The sequence below is a fragment of the Octopus sinensis genome, linkage group LG1 (assembly GCF_006345805.1).
Source record: "Octopus sinensis linkage group LG1, ASM634580v1, whole genome shotgun sequence".
NCBI classification, from domain to species: Eukaryota; Metazoa; Mollusca; class Cephalopoda; order Octopoda; family Octopodidae; genus Octopus; species Octopus sinensis.
In genome coordinates, this window is record NC_042997.1 from 89241508 (window position 1) to 89259187 (window position 17680).

Sequence of the window (17680 nt, forward strand, 5' to 3'; positions counted from 1 at the left end):
GATTGGGCTTTCATGAACTGAATTGGCAATTTACTTATTGTCGTCGATTCATATTTCAACGACACTGATGCTATCCTTTGCACCTCATGCAAAAAGTAAAACATAAAAAAGTGCTTGACGTGTCTCTTCACTCTGTTTGGACTGCCAAAAGTTACTGTATCAGACTGTATGTACTGAATTTACAACATTGAAATTTTGGCTATCATCTCTTGGCATAAAGAGCATATATACACCTCCTTATCATCCACATTCAAATGAGCAGGCCAAGCAAGTTGTCCAAACCATTGAATGCCCCTTATCTGCATGGAATCCTGTCATCGATTGGTATCCCTATTTACAGCAAGTTCTACTCAATCGCCAATCTTCACCAGGTGGAAAGCTGCTTCTCCTGGGGAAAGGTTATTCGGAAGATCATTACATACCAGCTGCAACCCACTGAATCAACTTTCTTATTGTGGTGGCATGTATTGTGTACTGAACTCTTAATCAATATATAACAAATGCTGTGCATTTGTTTAAATAATTAAAAACTGCCAGTCACATGCACAAATTTTATGTGAACTTGTCGGTTTTTTTTCTATATATTGCAATCAAAATAAACAGGGACACATAGTTGATTCCATCCCTACAAGATTACGGTTGATGTTGTTACTCCTTCTCATATGTTCTGCTGTTGGTTGTTCTTCTGCTAGGGCAAGACAGAAATTCGCAGTTTATGGCTATTTGATCCTTGTTTCTATACTTGTGCTTATGAAATAAGCAAATAACAAAACTTGAGACTGTCTATAGACTCACTGAACTTGTATCAATCATTACCATTTGAACATGATTGTACAAGGTAGTATAGGTTGGACAAGTTTACATTGTTACACATTTTGCTGCACTCTTAATACCAAGGTTTTTAGGTTGAAACCAATACTTCACATGTAGTTTGGTGATCCCTGCTCTAGGCTAACAGATGTGCTTTCCCTTCATTCTTCTTTACAACCATTACTAATTGAAACTAGCTGGATCTGTGTCACTTTTACTGAGGTCCTCCCAACTCATTCATCTCTCCTGTCTTCATCACCCATATTGTGTCCATTTTTTCCCCTCAGGTCCCATGCTAAACAGTTTGTCCAGACATTTTCTCCCAGAATATCATTCCTCTGGAATTCACTCCCAACCATATCTTTCTGTACCCAGTGGTTAATGTTCAAAAACATTAACCCCATCAATTCTCTGGACATTAGCACAGCTCCTTCAACCTGTCAAACTAGGCCTTAACCCTTTCGTTACTATATTTCTGACCAAAATACACCCCTCATGAGTTTCAATTAAATTCTAAAATAATCATGAATCTAGGCTTGTTTCATTAAATAACTGTAACTTTTTTACTTATCAACATATTAATGTGATATTTGGAACATAATTAAAGAAAGGGTTCTTAATCAATTCTATTGCATAACTTTTGTCTCAAAGTAACTTTAATTACAGGTAAATCCAGGTAAATTGAGTAAAAGGTAAAAAATATTAAAATTTTGTTTAAACATCACCATAGAAAATGAATCATCAGCTAATATTCAAATGAATATGCAACAAAATTTTGATAAAGAAGAATTGTGCACATCACTGGATCATCAGTTGAATTTAATGCACAACAGGTGTACCATAAAGGTGGAATAAACTGAAATACTGGAATCCACCGCAAGTTTGACCGAACTAAAGAAATCGGTCAAAAAATAATATACGGCCCTGGTTATGGTATGGAAGTGATAAATTCCAGACCACATCGTTCCCTAGGCCATGCTGACTAACATTATTTTCCCTGTATAAAAACTAAATCCACGCAGTACCCAGTATTTGCTTCACAAATTTTCCAAAATTTGATCCCCCATTTTGTGTTTGTTTACAATCTGCGTAAATTTGTTTCCGCATTGATCGCTTCAAACAATAACTTCCAGACCACATCATACCCTAAGCCATGCTGACTAACATTAGTTTCCCTGTATAAAAAACTAAATCCACAACAGTACCCAGTATTTGCTTCACAAATTTTCCAAACTTTGATCCCCCATTTTGTGTTTGTTTACAATCTGCGTAATTTTGTTTCCGCGTTGATCGCTTCAAACTAGCATACTGAAAAAAATAAAAGTCTAATGGTTTTGCTTCCTAAGAAAGACTATAGATAAACTATCTCCTCAGAAAAATTGCTAATAAAAACATTTTTAAAATTTTTTACTACATTCCGATGTAAAATCGTCTTTGCTGTCGCCATTGCCGCTTTCGGTTTCGGATAAAAAAATATCCTATTCATTATTTTGTACATCACGTGCTTTTGTACCTATTTCATTCTTTTTCTCGATATCTCCCTATTTTCCGTTGAAAAAGCTTTAAATTTGGAATCAATGCTTGATAACATGAAACTCCTATCCATTTTCAAAGTTGAAGAAAAATCGATGCCGAAAAAAATGTGGAAAAAAATATCCCAAAATTCACTGAGTTGAGATATTACTTGAAGCAATGTCAGATACTATAACTCAACTATTTAGAAAGTGAAATCACATGTTTTAATGAATGTACCAATGAGATTTGGGTTCAAATTTACATTTAAATAACAATAGGTTCTCTCGGCCGGGTTGGTATTATGAACCAAAAATTTTTTGGCCGGGTTAGTAACAAAAGAGTTAAAGCAGTTTTGAACTAGACCCTCTGAGTAATTGCTTTCAAAATACTAATATTATACACACTTCTGCTTCCAACACTCACTGAGATTTTAAAGAGTTTGTAATACTTACTTAAATTTTTTAACTGTAATTTTTTTGAATTCAAATCTCTTTTCACAATACTTCCTCAATTCTAATGGATCTGAAAACAAAAATATTTAATCATTTTAAATTATAACATACCAAAGTACAAAATTATGATCCCTTAATCCTTTAGCATTCAGATTACTCTATCAAATACAAAGCTTATCTTTTTCACATTGTTTTGAATTAATTATATATTACCTTGTAGCTTTGAAATTTCAGTGTGATCATTTTTAGAATGACATTGTAAGGTAGTTGTGAGAGGCCAGCTTTGGCTTGTTTGAACACAACATGTGCAATATTTGAGCCAGATGTGGCTGGTTTAAATACTAAAGCGTTAATTTTAGTTAGATCACAAGATACCTAAATATTCAAGTTAGGAAAATAAATTATTAACCAAAGTTTGAAAGAAAAACAGAATTCATTGAACAAGAACCCTGAATTCATTGAAACAGAGTAATAACAGGAAGTTTATTAAACAAGCAAGAGTTTTAATTGACAGAGTTTATTAATCAAGTACTAGACTACTAAGAATCACTTGACTAGTTTTCGCTTAAGTTCCACTGATACTTGTTGCAATAGTTCAGATCTAACTGAGAGTAAAAACTTGGTACCTCATGCAGTTCTCTCTGCAGCTAATTCTTCTAAAAGTTGTCAGAGTCTACATTTATAGTATTTTGTGACATCAGACTTTTTTTTTTGTCTTCTTTATGAGCCACTGTATGAGCTAGTTAAGCTGAAAATTATCACAATTTCCAGCACATCATATAACTGAAAAACAACTTTCACTAGTTGCTAATAATTGTTTTCTATCATCATTTTTTTAACATACACTTTTCCACGTGTTACTGGAATTCATTGAGGCAGACTTTCTATGGCCAGACACCCTTTCTAGTGCCAATTCTCATGTTTCTAAAGTAAATTTCCCCCATGGCTGGACATGTTTTCATGGAAGACAGTGATGCTCATAACTATCACATGATGTCCAGACAAGGAAACACAAACACACACACAGGGTGGGCTTCTTCAGTTTCCATCAGCAAGGCTTTGTTAACCCAAGGTTAAAGTAGAAGACTTTCCAACCACATAGTTGGAAAGCAAATTTTCTTAATCACACAGCCATGTCTACACACACACACACACCACCACCACCACCTTCTTCTTCTGTATATCCACTTTATCCATACTAACATGATTTGAACAAGACATATTTAGACAGTTTTTTTATGAATGCATACCCTTCCTATCACCATTCTGTATTTGTAGCTGAAGTGAGGTATTTGGATTCGACTTGTCTTTGCATATCTAAAACAAAAGCACCAAACTGTGGGACATAGCTACAGGTGACATAAACAAGCATCACTATTTTTACTTAAATGATGACAATATGAAAATACATGGATGTGTATGTATATATATATGTACGTGAGTCATCTAAGAGACCACAAGTGAGGGAGAAGATGCACTCATATAACTGTTAGTAGAGTGGGTATATTATCTGAATTTTGTAGCATTAAGTATCCATCATGGCTGGTCTCACCAATCGGTTTCGGGCATAATACAATGGAGTGTTAGGTAACAATCCAATTATATAATTACATTCATTAGAAGTAGCCAATATGGAAGGGAATATGGTGTCTGCTCTCTATTGTCAGAGATGGATTAGCACAAGCAGTCAGTGGCTGCTGCGAAAAAAGTGCTGGAACAAAAAAAAGGGCCTGGGGATTTGGCTAAAGTTTGACTTAGACACACACCAATGCACCTATGTACACATACGCACACCCCTATAAGGCAGGCATCCTGCATATAACTATCCCCCACTACCCCCAGTACAAACCCCCTCATGCAGATTGTACCCCCACACACACCATTATACATTACACATCGCACGCTAATATAAGAACCCCACAACTTTACCCATTACAGAAAAAACAGACTAACAAACACAGCACTATACATACCTACACCCACAAAAAAATTATACATATGACACTGCTACACATACCACACACCCCATCCACGCAGGGACACCACGTTAATAAACACTTCAAGATAACTCTTGCTGGCTTCACACCATATTTAACCAAGGGACATAACTCTTAGCTAAATCTCCTGGCTCATTTTTGTTCCACATTTTTTGCAGCAGCCACTGACCGGTTGAGTAGTCACCATATTCCCTTCCATATCAACTATCTCTGATGAGCGTAATTATTTAATTGGATTGTTACCTAACACTCCACTGTATTTTGTGTGAAACCGATTGGCTTGGAAAAACCAGAAAAATGGAAGCAGTAAAGAACTATATCAGTTAGGCAACAGGTTTATTTAGCAAGGGCAGAAGGAAGGAAGCTTGCCAATGTTACGGCATGAGGATCGAGGTGCTCCAGATGGCAAGACAGTATATCAAAGGGAGTCAAGATGTATGGATAGACAGCAGTATGCTTGCACTTAATGATTCTGAAAAGAAATAGACATGAAACTGCTACTATGAAAGGTTATTAAAATGCGGAAAATGCATAGGAGAAGGAGAGCCTTCCAAACATGAACCGCACAGAGGGACTAACTATCCCAGTTGACAGCAGTATGATAGATAAAGCAATTAAGGATATGAAGACAAGGAAATCCCCTGATCCATCAGGAATTACTACTGAGATGCTTAAAATATCTGGCAGACAAGGATACAGCCTACTCATATAATCAGGTTATATAGGAAGGTGTCATACCAATTGACTGGTGTAGCAGCATCACAATCAACTGTTACAAGGGTAAAGGAGAAGCAAGAAAGGAGTAATTACATAGGTATTAAACTGCTGATTTAGGTCACAAAAGTTAGAGAGAGAGAGAGAGAGTTATAGCCCAATTGATTAGGAACAGAATTTGATTAAAATAAGCTGCAACTTGGCACATCTTAGAAAGACAATGGCAGAAGTATTTAGCTGAAAGTAAAGCATTGTACTTGGCATTCATTGACCTGGAGATAGCTGTCAACAGAGTTCCTCGCTCTGTGATCTGATGGTCTCTGAGGAAGATAGGGGTAAATGAACAGCAAAAACGAGGTCCTAAAAAATGCTATTTATGCTTGTGTATGCCAGGTTCTACCCCTACGCCCATGCTGACCTGTTAAGCATTCCCCACATCTCATGCCCTTCTAACTTCCATCCTTCTATTATTTCTCTACTTATGGCACTATTCAGCAGAAGTCACTCTCCACTCACATTGTTATGAAACTATCCACCCTAACCGCCCTCACTGATCCACTGTTCATATCTTCTTATGCTCACCTTATTACAGATCTTGAAGGCTTGCTCTGGCACCCCATCACTACCATTTTGTCTTCCTAGCAACGCTCACCCTTATTTAATGCAGAGCTGTCATGTAGCTTCTCTATAGCAACATATGTGGACATGTCCTCTTCAATGCCTAGCATTAAGCCTCTCTCAAATACTGAACCCCACTTGGTTGGGGGAGTTTTTTCTTTTTCCATTCATGCAATTACTTGGCAGATGATGTGGCATGAAACAAGCACCCAATACACAGTGTAGAGTGGTTTGTGTTAGGAGGGGCATCCAGCCATAGAAACCAAGCCAAAGCTGCCATTGGAGCTCAATGCAGCCCTGCAGCAGCTTGATCCTGTCAAACTGTCCAACACATGCCAGCATAGAAAACGGACATTTAATGATGATGATGATGATGATGGTGTGTGTACATGTAGTAGGTGCAGGTGTTGTAAGAAGTTTGCTTCCCAACAAATGGTCTCCGGTTTAGTCCCACTCTGTGACAACTTGAGTATATATGTATGTGCTATTTGTCTTCTTGCTTTGACTTCATATGACCTGTAAACCATCATACTAATGGTTGACCTTTGTTTCCAGTCTAACATGCAAATATGTTCATGGAGAAATTATTAACCTTACCATCTGACCCATGCAAGCATAAAAAAGTTAATGTGAAATGATATATTAGATACAGATATGTGTGTGTACACATGCACACATTCACACACATATATGCATGGATGTGATTGCATATGTGTGCATGTGCAGGTATGGCTGTGAGGTTAAGAAGCTGGTTTTCCATGTAGTTTTGGGTTCAGTTCGAGTGTGGCACTGTGTGCAAGCGTCATCTACTACAGCTCTTAGCCAACCAATGCCTCAATGAGTGGATTTGGTAAACAGAAACTGTGTGGAACCCTGTATGCATGTATGTGTGTGTGTGTGTATATATATATATATATATAATATATATATATATAATGTGTATGTGTGCGTATGTCAGTACTTGTCCCCCTACAACCACTTAAAAATCAGTGTCCGTTTGATTATATATACTGTGAGAACATGTCTGGCTATGGTGAACTATTATTTTGCTTGGAAAGAGAAGTGAATTGGCAACAGGAAGGGCATCTGGCCATAGAAAATCTGCCTCAATAAATTCCATCCAATCCTTGCTAGTATAGAAAAGTGGACATGCAAAATGATAATATGTGTGTTTATGTACGAATGTATGTATGTATAGTATGATGGTCACTCCCATTGATTTTCATGTATGTGTTTGAAGGAAAGAATTAAAAAATAACAAAAGGGGGATTAGAAAAAAAAGAAGCTGCAATCATTTAGATGCATTATGACACATTTTATGCCAGAGATTAACCTAAACAATAACTTTCCTAAGATGTTAAATTAAGCTGTAGGGATTTTAGTAGTCGTTTCAACTTATCTTTATACTATATCTGTGTGTATGTATGCATACACATACATACATATATTTCTTTTATTCTTCTGTGTTTCAGCCTAAAGGCTGTGGCCATGCTAGGGCACCACCAGTATCATCAGCTTTTCAATAACCATTCCTATCTGGTTGGCTTCTGGTGAATGAGCAAGTTGATAATAATGCTGCCCTTGCTTGAATTTTTTGCTGTGATACAGGTTCATCTGGGAATTTGGATAGCAGGTCAAGGTGCCCCTAAAAAACATCTACTCTCACTCCATGTAGATCTTTCAAGTTTTTTGGCAAAATATTAAATAGCTGTGGGCCTTTGAATCGCATGTTTTTGGCAGTACCTGTCTCTTACTCTAGATGGGATGGGTGGGAACTTGGGAACAGAACAGTTGCATCCTGTTCAAAGAATGGTATAATTCTCAGTACCAGCCCCTCTAGGATCTTCTATATCACCACATATCTCTCTCACCTTCACTCAAGAGAGAAGAGTCTCAATTCTTTCAGTCTCCCCTAATAGCTCAAGAGTTTCATTGATGCAATTCTCGAGGTAGCACTGCAAAATTGCCCTGAGTATTGAATTGACACTGTGTATTGACCATTATGGAGAACAATAGTCCAGACAGCTGAAGATAAATGCCCTCCATAGAACCAACATAGTTTCCTAGTCCCTTATCCTGCAGTTCTCAGAATGCATCCAGCTGTTTGCCTGCACACTGTCATCATCTTGATGATATGTACATTAAACAATGCATTGTTGGTCATATCAATCCACAGTCTCACACTATGTTTATCTCTCCTTTTGGACTAAAGCATTTTTGATGCAGTATGTTAGCACAAGTTGGCTGATAGCAGAGGGTTTGGAATTTTCCTACATTAAATTGCATGTTGTTTTCTTCAACCTATTTGTACATGGCATATAACTCCTTCTGTAGAAGATCTAGATGCCAGGTACAAGCATCAAGATGACCCTTAACTGTTTGTGCTACTTTTGTGTCATCAGCATTGCTAGTAAGAGTGGCTACCTGTATAACTGATGGCATTTCTGAGAGGGCTACTACAAACAACAGCAACCCCAAAGACAGTTCCCCAAGGCATTCTATTTGCTATTAATGTCTCTTGGAGAGAACTCCATTGGCTGCTACAGCCTGGCTTCTGGCTTTTAAGAATTCATGTAAACTACTCTCCAAGTTTTCTAACTGTGCTGAATCTTTGCAGCCATGACCAACCTTATCAAAGGCCTTTCCAAAATTAAGATATCTATAATTGAGTGATAAGTTATCCATGTTTGAGTAATAAGTTGTTTCAACACCCAGTCATAATGCTGCAGAAAATTTGTAAGGCTGCTTTTTCCTGAGCAGAAGCCATGCTGGGTTTAGAGAGCAAGTTATTATCTTTAAGGAATGTGATCAGCTTTCTCCTGACAATTTGTTCCATTATTTTTGTGTATACACATGTGTATATCTTTATATGTGTGTATTCATATGTCTGTGTGCCAATATATGTCTATTTCCCTGCATGTATATAACCATTGGTGCATAGTATGCATGTGTATGTATATGTGTGGGTGTATATGGATATATGCATCTATCTACATACACAAACACAAAGTGAGTATTTGAGTACATGCATGCATATATATCTATATATATATATATATAGATAGATAGATAATACATGTTTCTCAATATATATACATATATATCTATGCATGTGAATGTGTGTGTGAATTTACAAGGATGCTGCAGAAGGAGGGAGCTGTCAACAATTTTATAACCTCCATCACATCTCAACATATCTCATGGCATAGGCTGTTTTGTTTTTCCCTAATTTCCTTAATTTTTTCCTTACCTGCATATAAAGCCATCACATCAAAAGTAGAAAATAACATTTTCATGAGAATTAGATACTTTGACTCTGTATTCTAAATGTGTCTGTTAGTTAATCTGCCTCTATAGGCTTATATTTTGTCTGGATTTTTATCATTGCACAGATGTCCAGGTGCAGGTGTGGCTGTGTGGTAAGAAGCTTGCTTTCCAACCACATGGTTCTGGGTTCAGTCTCACTGCATGGCACCCTGGGCAAGTGTCTTCTACTATAGCCTCAGGCTGACCAAAGCATTGTGAGTGGATTTGATAGATGGAAACTGAAAGAAGCCTATTGTGTGTGTGTGTGTGTTTGTTTATCTTCCATCACCACTTGACAACTGGTGTTGGTGCATTTACATCCCCATAACTTAGCAGTTCAGCAAAAGTAACAGATAGAATAAGTACTAGGCTTAATAACAAAAAGTTTTGAGGTTGATTTGTTCTACTAAAACCATTCAAGGCGGTGACCTAACATGGCTGCAGTCAAATGACTGAAACAAGTAAAAAAAAAAAGTCCAGTTATCTAACTCATATTTTTTGTCTACTCATGTGTACCTATGTACCTGTTTAAATGTTTAACATATATTTGTATGTGTATGAATAGTTATATGTAAGTTCACAATGCATTTATGTGAATACATGTATTTATCTAAATTTTGCATATTTCTGAGAGTGGTTTCCCATCTTCAAACCATATTGCATTATTTATGTACATATCATCATCATCATTTAACATCGGTTTTCAATGCTGGCATGAGTTGGATGGTTTGACCACAGCTAGCAAGCTGGAGAATTGTATCAGGTTCTAGCCCAATTTGACCCTGATTTCTATGGCTGGATGCCCTTCCTAATACCAACCACTTTACAAAGTGTGCTGGGTGCTTTTTATGTAGATCAGCACACAAGTATAACAAGATAAAAATAAGTGAACTTCATGAAGGCTTTGAAGGACACCTATAAACTCAGATTTTGTTATTAGCAACTATGAAAGTGTTATATTTGTGGCACCCATTAAGTGCCTTACAGTATGGCACTGAAATGAAATCTAATTTGTCAATTCAAATTTGTTTATACACATTACTAATAATAATTACCAAGTGAATTTTCCTTTTTTCTTTCTTCAGCACACTCAATCTTAACTGCTGGAGTTTTTGAACTGCCATCAACATCTACCATAGGGCAAGTATTACATTCCAGGTTGTTGTTCAATTGATCAGTGTCATTCTCACTAATGGCTGGGAATTCTGAAAAAAAAAAAAAAAAAAAAAAAAAAAATTCAATGATAAATACTGCTTGGGTACCAGAAACAGTAACAATAATAAGAAAACCTACATTAAAAGAGCTAAACAAAATCATTCAAACTATTTCTTAAGAAATTTCGTAACTCATGTTAGTGTGGCACAATATACTAAGCATGTTTAGTTTGTGGGTCATTATTAACTCTTTAGCTTTCAGATTATTCTGTCAAATGTTATGCTTATTGACATTGTTTTGAATTAATCATCCATTATCTTGTAGCTTTAAGATTTAAATGATGTGATTGTTTAGGGTTACTCTAGTGGTTAACTAATCATGTGGAACACATTTATTACTCCACATTATTATATAAAATTAAAAAAACAACTCAATATAAGTATTATACAGAATGAGAGAAAAATGCAACTGTTTTATAAGCTATCTGCCACAGACTTTCCTTAGTCACATGTTATCTAATTTCCCAAAACTGACAGTTTAATGTTGTCTTGTTTAAACATCAAAAATCATGCTATCACATTACTGTTAACATGAGATTTTAATAGATAAACATTTATTGTATAAAATTTACCAATATTACAATGTATACTTTTTGTTCTTTAACATGCTTTGTTCACTATTTCTCCACATCTATATTCCACTTAGCTAATGCAAAAAAAGCCTCAACATGGTCACCCAACCTGCTGGAAATAGCAACCAAATCTACCTTTAATTACACCCTTTGTCTTTACATACTACATAATGTAATCCTAGATATACAAGACAGGATGGTCATGAGTGGAATGCTTTTGATCATAGGCTTCCATATTCAATTGATCCAGTGCTAATCAAAGCGTTTTGACAATATTCCACTCACCTAAGACAGATAGTAGCTTTAATTTTGGTAGCTATGACTCTTAGTTTGAAAAAATTTCAAGAGAATAATTTGTTGCAACAAATGAAAAACTTAAGACGTATATCCTTGTGGTTGATTTTGATAGTAATAGTGATTGTACAGCAGTACCAATTTTAATAATAGAACAGGACATTTTACAAAAAATGCTTTCACCGTGTGTGCGTGGTCATGTGTTTACACATCTACTTACACACACATATAGCCCATCTATGTTATGTGTGTGTCATCAGTCTATAATGCAAATGGCAGTGGAATATGAAAACAGCTACATAATAATAAACAAGAAGACACGTCAAGCTAAGTGAAATCATGGCCATTAATGCATACAGGCTTGTTCTCTATGTCTCTCTCTCAGCTGAGAGATCCTAGTTTTGCAGACTCATGGGTGCTGGTGCAATGTAAAATCACCTGTGCTAGTGCTGTGTAAAAGTACCTGTGCCAGTTCCACTTAAAAGGACCATGGCTGGCGTCAGGTTAAAAGCATCCAGTACACTCTGTAAAGTGGCCAATGCTAGGAAGGGCATCCATCCACAGAAACCAATCAAAAACAAACACATAGAACCTGGGCAGCTCTTCAGCTGGCCAACTATTGTCAAACCATCCAACCCTTGCCAGTATAGAGAACAGACATTAAATAATGATGATGGCGGTAGTGGTGGTGGTTGCTGTCATTGTCATTGTTATGGCATCACAGCACAGTGCTACGTTGACCAGATCCTAAGACCTCACATCGTGCCCTTTTCTGCATGTCACCAAAGCCATGTGTTTCAGCAGGACAATGCTCTTTCCCATACGGCCAGGGTCACCATGGACTTCCTACATCAGCACATCAGAACCATGTTGTGGCCAGCTCTCAGCCTGCCAATTGAACACCTGTGGGATGAAATTCAGAGATAGCTGAACCAGGTGGTCCCAAGGCTGACAACTCGTGTGGAACTGGAGGCAGCTTTCCTCAGGGTGTGGGCATAGGTAGCAATGGCTTTTATGAACCAACCCATGCACTCCATGTACCAATGGTGTATGGCCGTTTTGAACACCCAGGGAAGGCATACACAGTATTAAACATGTCATGCCCTACAATCTTGATGTGCTGGATCCGCCCACTACCAGAACACATGACAACAACCTATAGACTGTGGTCAAAGTGCATCCAAGAAATTGACTTTATCAGATTTATCAAAATTTATCTCTGACCTAATGAAATTAAAACATATTTCAGTCACACACATCTCGCATTTCTTTTACAGTTCAGTGTACATATGGTGCTGGTGCCACATAAAACACACCCAATACATTCTGTGAAGTGGCTGGCATTAGGAAGGGCATTCAACTGTAGAAACCATACCAAATCAGACAGTAGAGCTTGGCAAACTCCTCAAGTTTGTCAGCTCCTGTGAAACTGTCCAACCCATACCAGTATGGAAGACAGATGTTAAATGATTCTGATGATATATGATAAGCTTCTGCACAGTTCCCATCTACCAAACTGCATTCACAAAGTATTGGTAAGCCCAAGGTTGTGCAGAGGATAAAATCCAGAACCACAGATTGTGAAGTGAATTCCTTAACTATATAGCCATGACTAACCTTTAATATGAGAATCCTATTTTTCTACCAGCATCATGTCAAAAAATGTTGATTTGTTATACATATCACCTATCTGTGTGTTGTTAGTTTAGATTTTGGGTTTTCAAATAAATTTTCTTTTTTTTTTTCTGCTTGGCTCTTTCCATTGTTGTGTCTGAAAAGTGGTAAAATTTATTCAAATTTCAAAAACGATAAATATATGCTGATAAATATATGCCATGCTTGAGAAGACCAGTCAACCCAAGAGAAATCATGGTTGTGGCGGTTGTTGGCATCATGTAACTGGCACCCATGCCAGTGGAACGTAAAAAGCACCTTTTGGGCATTGGGCCTCACACAGGCTACATGGTTGATGCTGGTGCCATGTAACTAGCATCTGTGCTGGAGGCACATAAAAACACCTTCCGAGCATTGGGCCTCACAGAGGCTATGACAAATAACAGAGACTTTTGGCAATATACTGTGCTTGAGAAGAAGCTCCATCAAACCAAGAGAAATTGTAGTCGTGGCAGATACTGGTGTCATGTAATTGGTACCCATGTTGGTGGCAGACAAAAGCACCCATTACACTCTCAGAGTTGTTGGCATTAGAAAAGGGATCCAACTGTAGAAACCATGTCAGATCAGACTGGGGCCTGGTGCAGCCCCTCAACTTACCAGCCCTGGTCAAACTATCCAACCCAAGCCAGCATGGACAATGGATGTTAAATGATGATGACGATATGAAACAAGCATGTGGTATTGTGGATTAAGCTGAGAGCAAAGAACAAATCAAACTCAGCCAATTATTTCTTTTTTGAATCATACATTTTGTGAATGAAGTTCACTCTGTTGGAATCCTTCATCCCAGCAGGAATTATCATTACTTCATGAGACACCAATAGCCTTTTCAATTCTCTAGATGTCAGAGATAAAAATGAACTCTCAAGACATTTCACCTTAACATCTGTAGATACTAAGCCAGCATAGATCCACATATCACCTCTTACCACCATGCAAACTACACATCATACTCCTCTTCAAGACACAAATACCTCAACCTTTCTCTATATCTCTGGATCAAGGATGCGTTCAGTCTATAATTGGTGCTACTTTAACATGCAATCTATCTGGTAATTTACACTTTAGCATGCAGTCTAACCCTAACCTAGCTTGGATCATTTCACAGCACAGACTACAGATACTGCAATAGACCACATGTTAAAGTAACACCCTATAATCTGTATTCAGACTTCACTCTGAAAGGTGGTGTTTACACATATGTAATCTGGATATCAGTAACAAAACCTTCCATGAACTCTGGTTCAAAGTGTCTCCCTCCACCACATCTCCAAATACATTTGCTTCCTCTAGTGCTCTCTAAACTCCTTCAGCTACCAATTTCTTGACTATATTTTCTTGTATCAAGGACATCTATCTAACCTCACCCTCTCTCTCAAGTCATCATCTTTAACATTCACAATTCTTGACTCTCCTCCCACACTAATGCTGCCAGGGCAGAAACTCAATTCACTTATATTAACTTGTAGCATTCTCAACTCACATTTTCCACTGAAGAAACTGACATATCAAACACTCTTGATCTCTTTCTCATCTCCAAAATAACTTCTATCAACTCATCATCATTTCTGCATTTACTAAGTTGTCCGAGTAATGCTATATTGTGATTACCAACCACACACACACACACACACACAACATACACCCTGCCCTAACAAACTTTATGGTATTTCATGTCAGCTGATTGGTTAATGCTCTGCCAGTTCTATACTAACTAGCCTTGATAGCCCACATGCTTTACCCATGATTCATCAAAAACAGCTAGGTAAGTGACTGAAACCAACCTCTCAGGAATGCCCCACACACAATCAAAATCAAAATTCACAACCTCAAATACTACACTAAGTAGTTCACTCAATGCAGTGCTATATAGTTCAGATTAAGAATGTAACCAACAATACTTAAACTACCCACCACTATGAACTAGACAACTTATACCCTCCAGCAACACCATCACCCAAACTACAAAGGAAGTCTCTATGCAGTATACAACCAGCAATCTCTCCCATCTACCCAACTACAATAATTATTTTAGGTCCCTTACCAAGAGATCTTTAATGATTTTGTAGAATCTGTTCTTCTACTTTTCAGTCATGATAGTTCTATAAACAGTATTCCAGTGGAGAAAGCCTCAACATTTACTGTCTACAATACATGTAACTCCAGATTGCACACACGAGGTAAATCTTTTTGAAAACTACCCCTTTCCACTTTTACAGACTCACTACCACATAGACGTACACTAAATATGAAAGCATTTGTGGTTGCACAAACTAAGGTTATAAATATTGGTCCTAACAATGTCTTTTCCACTCCAATCAAACGATTCCTTCAGATCTCCTAATATGAAACATACAACAGCGTTATGTTCTCAAGATAATAATTCCTCTGACCCTGCCAACTGTTGTCCTATCACAGTTACTTCCAATATTTCAATGGTGATAAAGAAAATCATAAACAATAACATTCACCCCCACTTGGAATCTTTTCCCTCCTTAATCACCACCAGTATAGCTTTCATAAAGCCAGCTCTACTAAAAGAAATTTGATAAAAACAACATTGCTACCCTTGGCATCAAATCTTTTGACAGTGTCTAGCATACAAATCTCCAGGTAAAACTGTCCATCTGTAACTCATTCTTCAATCAGTAGCTTCCTGCCAGTTCACACTATGTGCTGATGGAACTCTCTGATCCACACATTAACAATTCTGCTGTGCTCCAGGGTTCAGCTTTGTCTCCCTCACTCTTCTTCCTATATATCAATGCCTGAATGTTGTCAACAATGCAGATGATACCACCCTTCATTCTTCCCAAACTTCTTGCATTCAAGCATTGCCTACATGCAACTTCATACCAAATCTGCACTAATTCCCTAAATAGACCTCAAAAACGGCCTCTTATGAGAGTCATGTATCCTTCAACAACACAAATAATCAAGAAATTATTACTATCTATAACCTGAGAGTGACAGGTGTGAAGAGAATTCATTGAATGAAATACCATGACTGAAGGCATGCAGATTGATATTCTAAGAGAGATGTGGAATGTTGTAGAGGATAAGGCTTAACATGAAACTCGTTGGAAGTTACGGACAGATCAAGCTGTTGGTGATGTGTATATAGATGGACAAGAGGAACACCAAGACACTTGGAAATAGGGGGATTGAAGAAGGAAATTGAAAAGAGGAGTGGTGAATGAGACAAAGTAGTGAGAAAGGATCATTGGACACTAGGCCTCACTGAGGAAATGACAGGTGTAGCGATTTGCTGTACTTGATAAGACATGTCAAGTTAAGATCACTGTCTTCCACACATAAAGGCTTGTCCTTTCAGGTGCCGGTGCAACATAAAAAGCACCTGTGCCAGTGCTGCCTAAATGCACCCATGCTGGTGACATGTAATAAGCACCCAGCAAACACTGTTCAGTGGTTGGCATTAGGAAGGGCATCCAGTACAGAGACCATGCCGAAACGAACAACTGGAGTTTGGACAGCTGGCTGGCTCCATGTCAACCTATCCAACCTATTCCAGCATGGAAAGCAGACTTCAAACGATGATGATGATGAAAAAAATTACAGAGGGTAAGGAGTATGATAGCAAAAGAGGCAGCAATGGAAGTTCCAAGCCAGCCTATATGGTTGTAAACAAAGTGGGGAGCAAGCGCACAGACAGAATGTACACAGGAGAATGTTCAGAAACTATATAGATTCAGAGGAGAATCAATAAGAGATGTTTAAGATTGCAAAGCAATTAACAAAGGAGATGTGATATGAAAGAAGTGAGTTGCTTAAAGGATGAACTTCAAATAAATTGTTGTGGATCCAAACTGAATTAAAGGAAGATGGTAGAGATATAGAGAGGTTGTTAAATGTAGAGAATAAATGAGATAGTAACATAGAGAGCAGTCTGGTTCTAAGGGCCAGCAAAGGTGATAACTGAGAAAGATGAAGAAGCAATAAAAAAATGTAGGTTTGTAAAGCAAGAGAGCCAACAAAAGTTGAAGAGATATATATATTAATCTTTTAGCATTCAGATTATTCTGCCAAATGTGATGGTTATTTATTCACATTGTTTTGAATTAATCACAAATTATCTCATAGCTTTGAAATTTTGAAGATGTGATTGTATATTTTTAGTATGACATTGTAAAGTAGATGTGAGAGGCCAAATCTGGCCAGTTTGAGCATAAACATGTAGAATATTTGGGCTGGATATAGCCAGTTTAAATGCTAGAGGGTTAAAAGTAATAGAAAGGAAAGGTGTCAAGAAAATAACAGGGAGCTTTAGGCTGGTGGTGAATGAACACAGTATTGCAGTGTATTGAGAGTTAAGTATTTTCATTCCACTGCACAAGGGGGGAAATGATTCTCTGGACTGTGGTTTGTAGAGAATAATTATATTACTGAAGCATGGAATGAAGGAATTCTAAAGTGTGTTTGAGAAGAGGACATGGAAGAAGTTAAGATGCAGCTTGGATTTATGACATAAAGACGAACAACTATAATTTTCT

The 17680-nt window shown here is 37.4% G+C and overlaps 1 protein-coding gene across 3 annotated transcripts in view; it reads right to left on the reverse strand.

Moving 5' to 3' along the window:
* LOC115208771 (microprocessor complex subunit DGCR8-like) overlaps positions 1-17680 on the reverse strand; it is a 72283-nt gene that overhangs the window by 27713 nt on the left and 26890 nt on the right. For all 3 annotated transcript variants that reach the window (XM_029777103.2, XM_036502687.1, XM_029777096.2), the window contains 2 exons: positions 10468-10617; positions 2778-2847 (listed from right to left, as the gene is read on the reverse strand). In XM_029777103.2, coding sequence (XP_029632963.1) covers positions 2778-2847; positions 10468-10617 — 220 coding nt within the window. The remainder of the gene's footprint in view (positions 1-2777; positions 2848-10467; positions 10618-17680) is intronic.